We start from the raw sequence: 12,561 nt of genomic DNA, 5'->3' as shown, positions 1-12,561 counted from the left end.
TATATATATCCATATATATATATGAATCACCTTGCTGTACACCAGAAACTAACACAACCTTGTAAATCAACTATACGCCAATAAAAATTTTTTTAAAAAGGAATAGAAAAATTCAAGACCAGATAGCTTCACTGGTGAATTTTACCAAACAGTTTTAAAGGAGAATTAACACCAATCCTTCTCAAACTCTTTAGAAAAATAGAGGAGGAACACTACCTAGCTCATTCTCTGAGGCCAGAATTTCCTTGATACCAAACTAGACAAAGGAATCACAAGAAAAAAAATGATAGACCAATATCTTTTTAAAATATTGACGCAAAAATCCTCACCAAAATACCAGCAAACCAAATCAAGCAGCAGCATATAAAAAGAAAAATATGCCATGACCAAGTGAGATTTATCCCAAGAATGCATGGCTGATTAAACGTATGAAAATAAGTACACAACATTAATAGAATGAAAAAATAACCACATGATCAAAGTGGCACATCCTGGGGAGGCCTGTTCTGACCCCCTTCACAGACAACAGCAGCCAATCAGGGAAACCCAGTAGAGCCTGGACAGTGAGCCTTTATGGAGGCTCAAGAGGCCATACGAGACATGGGCATCACCGGGAAGCTAATGGTTAGTATGGACTTCAGCTCAAGAAACGTTCATGGAACCTGCCATTATGACTGGGATGTGTTAGGACCGCATAAGTATAAGTATTGCATGCATGCATGAGCGAATGAATGAATGATGGCTGGAGGAGGAGTGAATGACATAGAGTCTCTGTACTGGAAGAAGAATGATTGTCCCTCTAACCTTCCAGGTTCTTGGTGGAGACCCCCACCCTCCATAATAAATGGCAGATTTAACAGGAGAAAAACATGTATACCATCTGTATATATGGGAGATACCCAAGAAAACTGAGTAACTCCCCGAAATAGCCCAAACCACCAACTTAAGTACTATCTTCAGCTGAAGACAAGAGAAAGATGTAGGGTAACGGGAGGCGTGATGGGGGTGGGGCGAGAAGGAAAGGCCAGTTCTGGGAGGAGACCAGGAAGAGCACAGTAAGCAAGGGTATGGTAGTGACGCAGATTTAAGTTGCTGCCTTCTCCATGGATAAGAGTTTTAGAGATTTAGTCATCCTCTTCCAGATACAGAGAGGAAGACACCCTCAGAAATAGAAGATTTCGCCTCTTCCAAAAGAGTTAACGTCTACTCAGTTTTCAGAGTTTCTCCTGTGTCTGCTGTTTGTTAAAAAATAACCAGCCCCCAGATAGTCCGTATGCCAGAGGCATGTTTCGGGAGTGGCAAATTCTGCTCCCCTTTGTCATTTTCTGGGTGAGGTGAAAGAAACTGTAAATGGGGTCCAGAGAAGGGAGTGATTGGTGAGGATCTCAGAAAATTTCATGATAAGGCAGATGAATGAAGTCATACATTAATTCCAGCTTAATCAGCATTTCCTGAGCACTGCCCGTGAGCCGAGGACTAGGCTAGTCTCTGTAATGGAGAGGAAAAATTGCATCCAACAGATACCTATTGCACACGCAGCCAGCCCCTATGCTGGGCACTGAGCAACAGTAAGCAAGAAGACAGACACTGTTTCTGACTTCCTGGAGCTCCCAGACCAGCGGAAGGTGTGATTAAGTAGAAAGGAAGCACAAAAATGAATGGGTTTTTACCGTCCTGTGCTAGCGCGTGCCTATGTGTAACTCCTGAGGCAAGACAGAATGATGGCTGATTCTTCCTCCTCCTCCTCCTTCTTTCTCTGTCTGTCTCTCTTCAGTTTCAGAGACCTCACGACTATTCCCCTTCCTTTCGATTTGGCACGGTGCCCAACGGCAGTACGGAGAGAAACATTCGGAACAACTACCCCTACATGCATCAGTACATGACCAAATTTAATCAGAAGGGAGTAGAGGACGCCTTGGTCAGCTTGAAAACAGGGTAAGAATGACGGTTTCTTTTGCTCTGCAGGCCTGCCTATCCACACACCTTACAGAAAATGACTCTGCACGCCTTGCCTTTGTGCTTGTCTGCCCCCACTGTTGTATGTTCTCGAGAGCTGAGGCGAACCGGAAGTCAAGGAGGCCCCCAGTTGAGGGCTGCTTTTGCCAATCTGATGAGTATCACAGGCTTCCTTCTGAGTTGTGTTAAGAAAAAGCAAATCCAGGACACTTTGAAATGCAGAGAACCAGAGGGGTTTCTTAAACTGATAAAGAAGTTGGTCCAACTCAATGGGATATTTTAGCCAATAGGGAGATCTAAGGAGATGGAGTTTATAAGTGGTGAAAACAAAGTACTGTAAGTTTTTATCTGATTTTAGATAGGAGTTTATGGCATGTAGCTTTCTGTGAAAACTACGAGTGTCACATTGAGGAAGGAGAAAGGAAATACGGAGAGAAAAGCTGAGAACTCAGTCTCTCTAAAGGTACAGCTAACATTTCTGTCTACCTGTTGGCATTGTGGAGGACAGCAGACACGAAATAACTGAAGCTGTAAACAGAAGACCTGTTTTATGACCTTGGACAGTTCTTCAATCGCTCTCAGCCTCATACATAAAATGGGAATAATGATAGGACTGAATTCATAGGAGTTTTCTGAGGATTAAGAGAGAAAATTTGCTGTAAAGCATTTCAGACAGTGTCTGGCACAGAGATAGGACATAATTGCTAATGTTGTTATTTGGTGTAAAGGTTAAATTCTATTCCATGGACTCTTCGACTTTTTGAAAAGTCAGGGAAGTGTGAAATGTGTTTTTGAAAGGGTTCCATTAAAAAAGATTCTGTTTTAAATGAAAGGACTGTTTATTAAGGAACGTTTTGCTTATCCAGAAAATTTACTTACATGGACCATCTCAATTGTCAGGGATCCCTGGCAAGTAAAACGGGAGGTATTGCATTCTCCTTGCCGATTAATGCACAGCTTCTTCCTGTGGGCTGTTCTGCAGGCCCATTGCGAAGGCCTTGCTGCTTCTTTGTGTCTGGTGGGGCAGTGGGGGGCCCTCTAAACCATCAAGCCCGGATCTCTACATAATTTCCAGGAGCTTTGGCCAATGACATTTTGTCATTTCAGTCTCTTTGGAATCTCTTTGGTATCTCAACAGGGGCTGGGACAGCATTTATTTAGAAGCTGAACCCGTTTCTTATCTAAAACTCATTCACACATTGCTCATTCTGGCTTGGAATGACTCTTTTTAACTTTTTACTAAAAAGCATAACAAAAAATGCAGAAAAGTACAAGTATTAAGTATACTGCTGGATGACTTTGTCCAAACTGATCTGACCATCCAGGTCAATTAACAACATGTCACTAATCCCTACAACCCCCCACCACATACACACACACACACACACACACACACACACACACACACACACACACAAACGCACCCCTCTTCCAGTTACTCTCTTCGTGGATCATCCTCACTTCTAAAGCAGTAGATTCTTTTGCCCTGTTATTCTAACATATAATAAAATCATACCGTATGTTTTCTTTTTTGTTTGTCTTTATTTGACTCACCATTCTGTTAGTGAGGTCACTGTGTGTCATTCCAGTTCTTTCATTCTCATTGCTGTGTAGAATTTCACTGTGGGGATATACCACAATGCACACATCTTTTCTAATCTCGATGAACGTTAGGGTAGTGTCCCATGTGGGGCTATTATGAGTAAAGCTCCTAAGGGCTTTCTCCTACATGTCTTTTGTTGTACAAGGGAGTACATTTTTCCTGTTATATACCTAAGAGTGGAAATTGCTGAGCTATAGAATGTGGTATGTTCAATTTTAGTAGATACCAGAAAAGACAAATTTTTGATGACTTTGCACCTTAGCCATGGGTATGGGTTTTTGTTTGTTTTCACTGTGGTCTTTTCAACATATATACTGCTGCTTTGGACAGACCATGAGCATAAATGTGATGACGATGGTTAGAAAAAATGGTTGAAGGCTGGCTGTTTCCCTCCTCATCCATCTGCCACCCAGAGCACAAAATGGGTTGTTTTCTTTCTTTTTCACTTTTTTAAAATAATGCAGACTAAAAGGAGTCGAGAAATAGAAACCATCCCTGGCCATAAATTGTACAAATTGTTCTCGGGAAGCCATATAATAGTTATAACATCCATCTTAGCAAACTTGGGCAGATGGTGGGTTTACCCTATATTCAATCTCCCATGAGGGGGATGCATGACACTGTTACTTTAAACTCAGAAACTAGAGCTAAAGGGGTGTGAGTCTTGTCTTTTTAAGAAATAACTACATGCACCCTTAGGGGTGAGGACATTTCTGCTCATTCCTGGAGATTCTGTCTCAGTGGAGTTAATATCAGAGGAAACCACTTACATGTTTAACAGGTTCCTCAGTGAATTATTTAAGTTGTTTAAATTAAATTTTGAATAGATAGTACATTTACATGATTCAAAAATCAAAAAGTAGTATATAAAAAGATAAACAGTGAAGAGCCTTCCTTCCACACTGTTCCTTATTTGCCTAGTACCGTCCATAGTAGCCACATTTACTACTTTCCTGTGTGTCCTTCCAGATCTTTCTCTATCAAAGCATAAACAGCTACAGAGTTATTTTTTAAAGATTTAGTCTTTCATCGTGTGAGTGTATCATACGGTATGTAGTCAGTCTCCGACTAATGGATATTTGGGATATCATCTTTTGTTGTTACAAACAATACTGCAGTGAATATCCTTACCTATGTGTCACATCCAATGTCAAATAAATTTCTTGGACTGCTGGTCAAAGACTACACGTAGTAGTAATTTTCACAGACATTGACAAATTTCCCTCCCAAGGAAATTCACCTTTACCATCAATGAATGAGGGTACGTATCTCCCCAAAATCTTTGCCAACAAAGATTGTGTATCCTCAGTCTTCTAAAATTTTGCTAAGATAATAGGTAAAACACGTGACAAAATATTTTTTAATATGCACCATCTTGTTATCAGTAGATTTTTACCAAATGTAATGAAAAGCCTTCTGCAATTTCTTTTTTGAAAGTGTGCCTTATTTTTTTCTGTTGATTTGATGGTTTTTCTTATTAATTTATCTATTAGAGAAATGAGCCCTTTATTTGTGATGTGATTACAAATGTTTGTCCCAGTTTTTTTGCTGCTGTTAGTTTGTCTTTTGAGCTTGTAGGTATTTTTTTCCACGGAGATCTATGTTTTTTGTAGTCACACCTATCAATCTTTTTTATGGCTTCTGGAGTTTGAGTCGTAATTCAAAAATCCTTTTCACTCAGGTTACGAAATAATTTTCTCCTGTTTTCTACTTTGGTGTAGAAAAATATATTTTCTACACCAAAAATATATTTTCTACACCAAAAATATATTTTCTACACCAAAAATATTCCGAATATTTTTAATATTCGGAATTTTTCTTGCTGTAAAGTATGAGAGATGAATACAGCTCCTCAAATGATTATGAGAACCAAAATTTAAGAACTGCCACCACCGAACTGACAACTCTTTGTGTTGATCGTATCTGCTCATCATCCCGAGACTTCTGTCTTTCTTTAATATTCGGAATTTTTCTTGGTGTAGAGTATGAGAGATGAATACAGCTCCTCAAATGATTATGAGAACCAAAATTTAAGAACTGCCACCACCGAACTGACAACTCTTTGTGTTGATCGTATCTGCTCATCATCCCGAGACTTCTGTCTTTCAAGTGTCTACTACACCACACGTAGTTGCCTTTTCCCTCTCCCACCTCATTTGCTTTTAAAATTTTTCCTTATGAAATACATTACTTTAAAATATGAAATGTATTATGAAATAATTTTACAAGAGTAAATATCATGAGGGTTTAAGGAATAATAAAACAAACTTCTCATGTAATAATAATAATGAACTCCAGCTTTAAAAAATAGTTATTCCCTCCCTTCACCATGTACAGCATCTCTAGAAGTTTCTATCCCTCTGGAAGGTAGAGGGAGGTACCCTATGTGTTTCTGAATTGTTGAATTTCAGGATATTCCTACCCCCAATACCCTTAAATTCAGTGAGGCTTGGCTTAAAAATCCCAGAGCATGTAGCTCAGCCCCTGGGTCCTGCCCCTCCACCCGCGAGTCTCAGTGATATCTGTGGCTTAGTGATTATATGTTCGTACACACGAGGGTCAGCGAAATGGGGAAGCTTCTTTATGGGTTGTAACTTCCTGGAAGAGTCTGGGACACAAGAGGGATTTTGCATTGTGGTTGAATGAGGGTCCCAGCTTGGTTTGAGTCTGGGCTAGCTGTGGCCTTAGACAAGTCATGTCACCTCTCTGAACCTCAGTTTCCCTATCTAAAAAGTGAAAGGGCTGGATTCTCCAATCTCTGAAATAATTCTGAGATTCTTTTACTTGTGTCAACACTTGAACACTTATTTAGAACTTTCCAAAATACAAAATCCAGACAAACCACAATTATAAACAGCTGTCATTTTTGCAGAAAGGATTTAGAATAATTCTCCAAATCTGGGTGTCTCCAAGCCTGGCCAATGGACCAACTCTACCTGAATCAAATGGTTACTTGTAAAAACGCAAATTTCTGGACCCAACACAAGACCTTCTCTTTAATGATGGAGCCTGTGAATTTGCATTTTAACAAGGATGCTGCTGCTCCAGGTGATTCTGATACAAGCTAAAATTTGAGAACTACTATTCTAAAAGAATTCAGTAAATACATTACACATATAAAGAGTAAGCCAGCCAATATAAACATGTAGCTTATCTTCGGGATGCAGAATCACCTAAGAGCATAGGGACAGAGAAACTTGAAACTGAGTTGTTAAGTGTCATTTGAAACTAAGTTGTTAAGCATCATTGTTTGTTGAAATGTATAATAAATGGAGAGAAAGTATCCCAGAAAATATCAAGCAGATCAGTGAGAAAATAGGATTTGCACCGAATGTTTGTTGTACAAACATTGATAGGTAAGGTTTTCCAGGAACAAGTTCTGTTCTGACATGTGGGGTTCTCCCGAACCAAAGGTGGACGAGCATTTCATGACCCCAGGTTTCTACACCAGCGTTTCGCAGAGCGTAGTCTGAGTCTGAATCAGTAGGGGTGCTAATAAAGATGTGGATTCCTGAGCCCCACTGAGCCAACAGAACCAGAATCTCTGGGGCAGGGGCCTGGGAGTCTGCATGCTTTAAGAAGCTCTTCAGGTGATTCTGATGCACGCGAATCAGATTTGGGGACCATCTGCTTTAGAAGAGGGAACTGAAGCTGAAATGAGTGGAGACAGATTTAGGTTTATAAATGCTCAGTCATCAGAAGCTGACGTTCTCCAAGCAGTTTTGGCAAGTAGGCAAAACTGCAAGCATAGCGCTTATGCCAGATTTAAATTAAACAATCAACATTCCTACGACTCTGAAGAGGCTAATATTTGAAGACATAGTGGGATGGTTTATGTTTTTTATTTTAACTGGTTTTCATGTCCAATTATGTGTACATAAATTTATGAAAAAGTCCCAGTTTCCCTTAGAAGCTTTAATTTTCGGCCTTCAGGCCCCCCAGTCCCCTGTCTGATTTCATTTCCAGCCCAACAATGTTGGGAAACAGACGGGCATCTTTTGCCTTCACTTACATTGAGTAGTTTGGGAGAAGAATTGGAAAGGAGGGTTGCCTTTTGCCAATAGGCATTTTTCTGCAAGCCCCAAACTGTATAATGTGTCTGTAAAAATAAAAGGATGAGGGTGGTCACATCTATTTGCGAGTGTCAGAACTGTCTTTATAGAAGAGGTGAGCACTGAACCCCTGTTCTAAGACACAGCTTCTCCAAGCCTGTAGGGGTGAGGAATCCCTGTTTTGAGAGGTTAATTCATTGACTATTGAGAGATGGTGTTCTGTGAGGAGTGGACAGGACCAAGAAGAGGAAGGGATCAGAATGAGCAGAGGCGTGGAGGAACACAAATTTAGGTTTGGATGAGTTAAGTCGGCAGTGCCTTTGGGACAACATCATCATATTTCATCTCTGCATTGATTGAAACCTAACAATCTGTGAGATGCAGCTCCAAGCGCTTCACATGCATAATCTCATTTAATCCTCAGAACACTTCTAAGAGCTGAGTACTATCACTCCTCTGACCTGAGTACTATTACTCCTATGACCTGAGTATTATTATTCCTCTGAGCTGTGTACTATTACTCCTATGATCTGGATACTTTACTCCTATGAGCTGGGTACTTTACTCCTTTGAGCTGGGTACTATTACTCCTATGGGCTGGGTACTTTAAGAGATGAAGAACCTAAGGCTCTACAAGATTAACTAATTACCCAACACGCTATTTAACTAAGAAGTTACATTGTAGAATTATTGACTGTAGGAGTTAGGCTTTCTTCCCAACTTGGCAATGCCAGGGAGGCAGCTGGATATATGAGGTCAGAGCTCAAGGGAGAATTGGAGACTGAAGTTACATATTATATTATTGGGGAGGAAGAAATGTTCCTCTACCCTTCTAGATTCTTATGGCTGGTCTGAGAATTAAACCTACGTGAGGCATATTAACAAGAGAAAATCAAACAGAAGTTTAATAACGTGTATACATGAGAGAGACCTGAGTCACTCTCCAAAATGTCCAAACCCTCACTTTAAATACCATCTTCAGCTAAAGACAAAAGAGGATGTTGAGGGTAGTGGTTTGGGACTTCAGAGGGGAGGAAGGCAATTCATATGGAGATGGAGGAGCAAATGCTTGGTAAATAAACACTTGTTGGACCAGGCAGAGACAATGTAGTACACTCTGATCTCTGGGCCCTGCCTAGAGTTTTCCTCACCACACTGAGCCCACCATATTCTCTGCTGATAGCTCTACTCTGGGAACAGAGCCTCAATCTAATTCTTTCAGGCAGTTAGGAGGAAGGTCAGAGTTTCTTCTTGAGTCTTTTGTGCCTTGATTATTTTCAGCTTGAAGTAATCTGCATGCCATAGAGATTCTTTGTGGAGGCAAATTTTATATATATGTATATATATATTTAATATTGTATATAATATACATGTATTATATAATACATAATTATCAATTGACAATCTGGGAGTTGATAAGATCATAGCATCCTTCTTTCCATCCTCAAAGGAAACTGGTCCAGGGATGTTGAACTTGTCAAGGTAGACCAGGAAGGCATAAGGATGCTCATTGATGTTGAGTTGTCATGCAGAGCAAATTCTTTCAAGGGTGCCATCTGAGCACGATTTATGAGCTATATTTTGTCAGTCAAGCAGAATCCCACTCGGAGGGTTCATTTCCAGATGCTGAGTTCGATAACAGGCATAGACCTCAAGGTTCGGTGAGCTGTTCTCTTAACTGGAATAGCGTCGTCTCCAGAGAACATTGGATCTACAGTGACCTGGTTTCTGAGATCCACCCCCACGCTGCAAGTAAAGCTCAGAAATAATTGCTACCACATCAGAGAGGTAGGAATTTTACCCTTAATAAAAACTCAAGGAAGCAGAGACATCTTTTTTGTACTTGAAATTATCTCTTGTGAAACTCCATTAAAACTATATTAATGGATGTTCAAGGCCACCCATAAAGTATTAAAAATAGAAAAAAATGGGGGAAAAGTTGAATAAAATGGGATTCCCAATTCTGTAAAGATGGAAGGAGAAGGAAAGAAAGAAAAGAAGAAAGGAGACTGAAATGAAATACATCAAAGGTTATCAGAGATATTGCTAGATGATGAGGGTTGTGGGCTTCTTTCTACCCCTTTTATACTTAACACATTTTCTGCAACAAAAGTATTACTTATAATAAGAAGAAAAAAAGTTTCCTCTGAACATAATTCTTCAGTTCTTCCTGCATTTCCTTTGGGTATTTGTACATATGTTCATAGTTTACGCACATTGAATCGGTGTTCATGTAAATCTATTTGACTTTTCTCAGTTAAATCTGTACGCTTTTGTTGGACAATTATCACATTTCATGACTAGGGGATATTTCACTGAGCTAGAGGAAGATTAATTAATAACTTTTACTGCTATGCATTTTCATCATACCTTGTCTGGCATTGGAGGGCCCTCCAATAAATAGGTATTTCAGAAACCTTGCTGATACCATTATTGTACCAATTTGTTCACAATGTCATCCTACCTCATTTCTCAGACTTCTGTACCGTAAACAGCATTGTTTTTCTTCACTGTAAGGTTCTTTTATCTTGTGGACAACGCAAGTCCTGTAACTACTCGTAGTGTTCTTTTTGCTTGGGTTTCTACATAATTCGGAGCTTAATTTATTATCTTCTGTTAGCAACTGCGGAGAGCTTATGGCCTGAATATCTGCTTTCAGACTTTCCCTAAGCCCTTACCTGCTATTCCATCTCAGAATTCAGTTCACTCAAATTGCTTTATCCATATGTTTAAACCTTCTTCTACTGCAGTTTGAATAACCTGCCTGAATTGTTTTGGGAACTAAGAGAGGTATTTCAAACTGACAGATACCATTTACTGGGAGCTTACCAATGTGCCAGGTACTGTTCTGAATGCTTTGCCTGCAGTATCTTATTTAAACCTCATAACAACCCTATGAGATAGTGATTATCATGATTTTCATTTACAATCGAAGAAATAGGCACAGAGAGATTAAAATAGCTCTTCTGTGGTCACACTTGCTCCAGAGCCTATGCTTTGAGTCACAACTTAAAATACTAAATATGAACATTCCCGTAACAGTGCACAATTAGCCTGTTTCTAATTATGCAGTATTATACAAAACCAAGAACTAATTTTGTTCATAATTTAAAATGTCTCTTTTTCCTTTGAAAGTCTTGATACTGCTTTTAAAACAGTCAATATTTCTTCTTTCATTGAAATGGAGAAAAAAAATGAACTCACAGAGGAAAACCAACCAAAAAAAGGCTGTATTCCTTGTATGTGGATACACATGGTTAGGAAATTCTTCCTGGGGAGACTGAACAAGCAGGAGCTTCCTGGCAGATTCCTTCTCCTTGTCTCCTTAGGAATCACCTCTGCTTATTGATTCAGATGCACTGGAGACTTCATATATGTCATCTCATTTCATCCTGATTCAACTCTGCCAAATAGGTGTTCTCTCCATTTTGCAGAAGGTGAAACTGAGGCTCAAGGAGCAGAAGCAACTTTTTCAAAGGTTACGTGATTGGCAGAGCTGGCATTCAGACTCAGCCCATCATCTCTTTCTACTCATGACATCTAACTGTCTGCTTGTCCTGACAAGTGAAGGATTCTGGGAAGTGTTGGACACCTTTGTTATGAGGCGTATGAGGCTGGGGGTGGGGGGGTGGGGAGGTAGAACCAGGGAAGTTGGCGCTCCTGTGCATCAGTGGCTCAGATTTGGAAAATCTCAGTAGTGTGCTTCCTTTCTCTCCACTTTGAAAACTGTAAACAAGCTCCCACTGACCCAGGTGCTAAAATGGTCTCGGTGTTAAAGCATCAGCCCTGTGTGTTCTCTTGCTCTAGCAGCAGGGGGAGGAGTGAGTTTTCCTGGTGCCGGGCTAGCTCAGGCCATGGGAGACCTTAGCACAGGTTGGGAGGTGCTGTCCATACCCCGTGGTGAGTGCTTGGGGCCTAGACAGCAGCCTCTGCCTTAGCAAGTCCAGCCTCATTCCATTGAGAGAAATGCAGGTGGAAGAGCAGACTTTTCTCAGTTAAATCTGTACGCTTTTGTTGGACAATTATCACATTTCATGACTAGGGGATATTTCACTGAGCTAGAGGAAGATTAATTAATAACTTTTACTGCTATGCATTTTCATCATACCTTGTCTGGCATTGGAGGGCCCTCCAATAAATAGTTATTTCAGAAACCTTGCTGATACCATTATTGTACCAATTTGTTCACAATGTCATCCTACCTCATTTCTCAGACTTCTGTACCATAAACAGCATTGTTTTTCTTCACTGTAAGGTTCTTTTATCTTGTGGACAACGCAAGTCCTGTAACTACTCGTAGTGTTCTTTTTGCTTGGGTTTCTACATAATTCGGAGCTTAATTTATTATCTTCTGTTAGCAACTGCGGAGAGCTTATGGCCTGAATATCTGCTTTCAGACTTTCCCTAAGCCCTTACCTGCTATTCCATCTCAGAATTCAGTTCACTCAAATTGCTTTATCCATATGTTTAAACCTTCTTCTACTGCAGTTTGAATAACCTGCCTGAATTGTTTTGGGAACTAAGAGAGGTATTTCAAACTGACAGATACCATTTACTGGGAGCTTACCAATGTGCCAGGTACTGTTCTGAATGCTTTGCCTGCAGTATCTTATTTAAACCTCATAACAACCCTATGAGATAGTGATTATCATGATTTTCATTTACAATCGAAGAAATAGGCACAGAGAGATTAAAATAGCTCTTCTGTGGTCACACTTGCTCCAGAGCCTATGCTTTGAGTCACAACTTAAAATACTAAATATGAACATTCCCGTAACAGTGCACAATTAGCCTGTTTCTAATTATGCAGTATTATACAAAACCAAGAACTAATTTTGTTCATAATTTAAAATGTCTCTTTTTCCTTTGAAAGTCTTGATACTGCTTTTAAAACAGTCAATATTTCTTCTTTCATTGAAATGGAGAAAAAAAATGAACTCACAGAGGAAA

The 12,561-nt window shown here is 39.8% G+C and overlaps 1 protein-coding gene across 1 annotated transcript in view; it reads left to right on the top strand.

Annotated features, from left to right (window-relative positions):
• Window positions 1-12,561, top strand: part of GRIN2A (glutamate ionotropic receptor NMDA type subunit 2A) — a 161,911-nt gene that overhangs the window by 96,948 nt on the left and 52,402 nt on the right. The window contains exon 8 of the mRNA XM_028499144.1: window positions 1,775-1,935. Coding sequence (XP_028354945.1) covers window positions 1,775-1,935 — 161 coding nt within the window. The remainder of the gene's footprint in view (window positions 1-1,774; window positions 1,936-12,561) is intronic.

This window comes from Physeter macrocephalus, chromosome 14 (genome assembly GCF_002837175.3).
Source record: "Physeter macrocephalus isolate SW-GA chromosome 14, ASM283717v5, whole genome shotgun sequence".
Lineage (NCBI taxonomy): Eukaryota > Metazoa > Chordata > Mammalia > Artiodactyla > Physeteridae > Physeter > Physeter macrocephalus.
The sequence above is the reverse complement of the archived record's forward strand: the minus strand, read 5'-3'. Positions and strand labels throughout refer to the sequence as shown.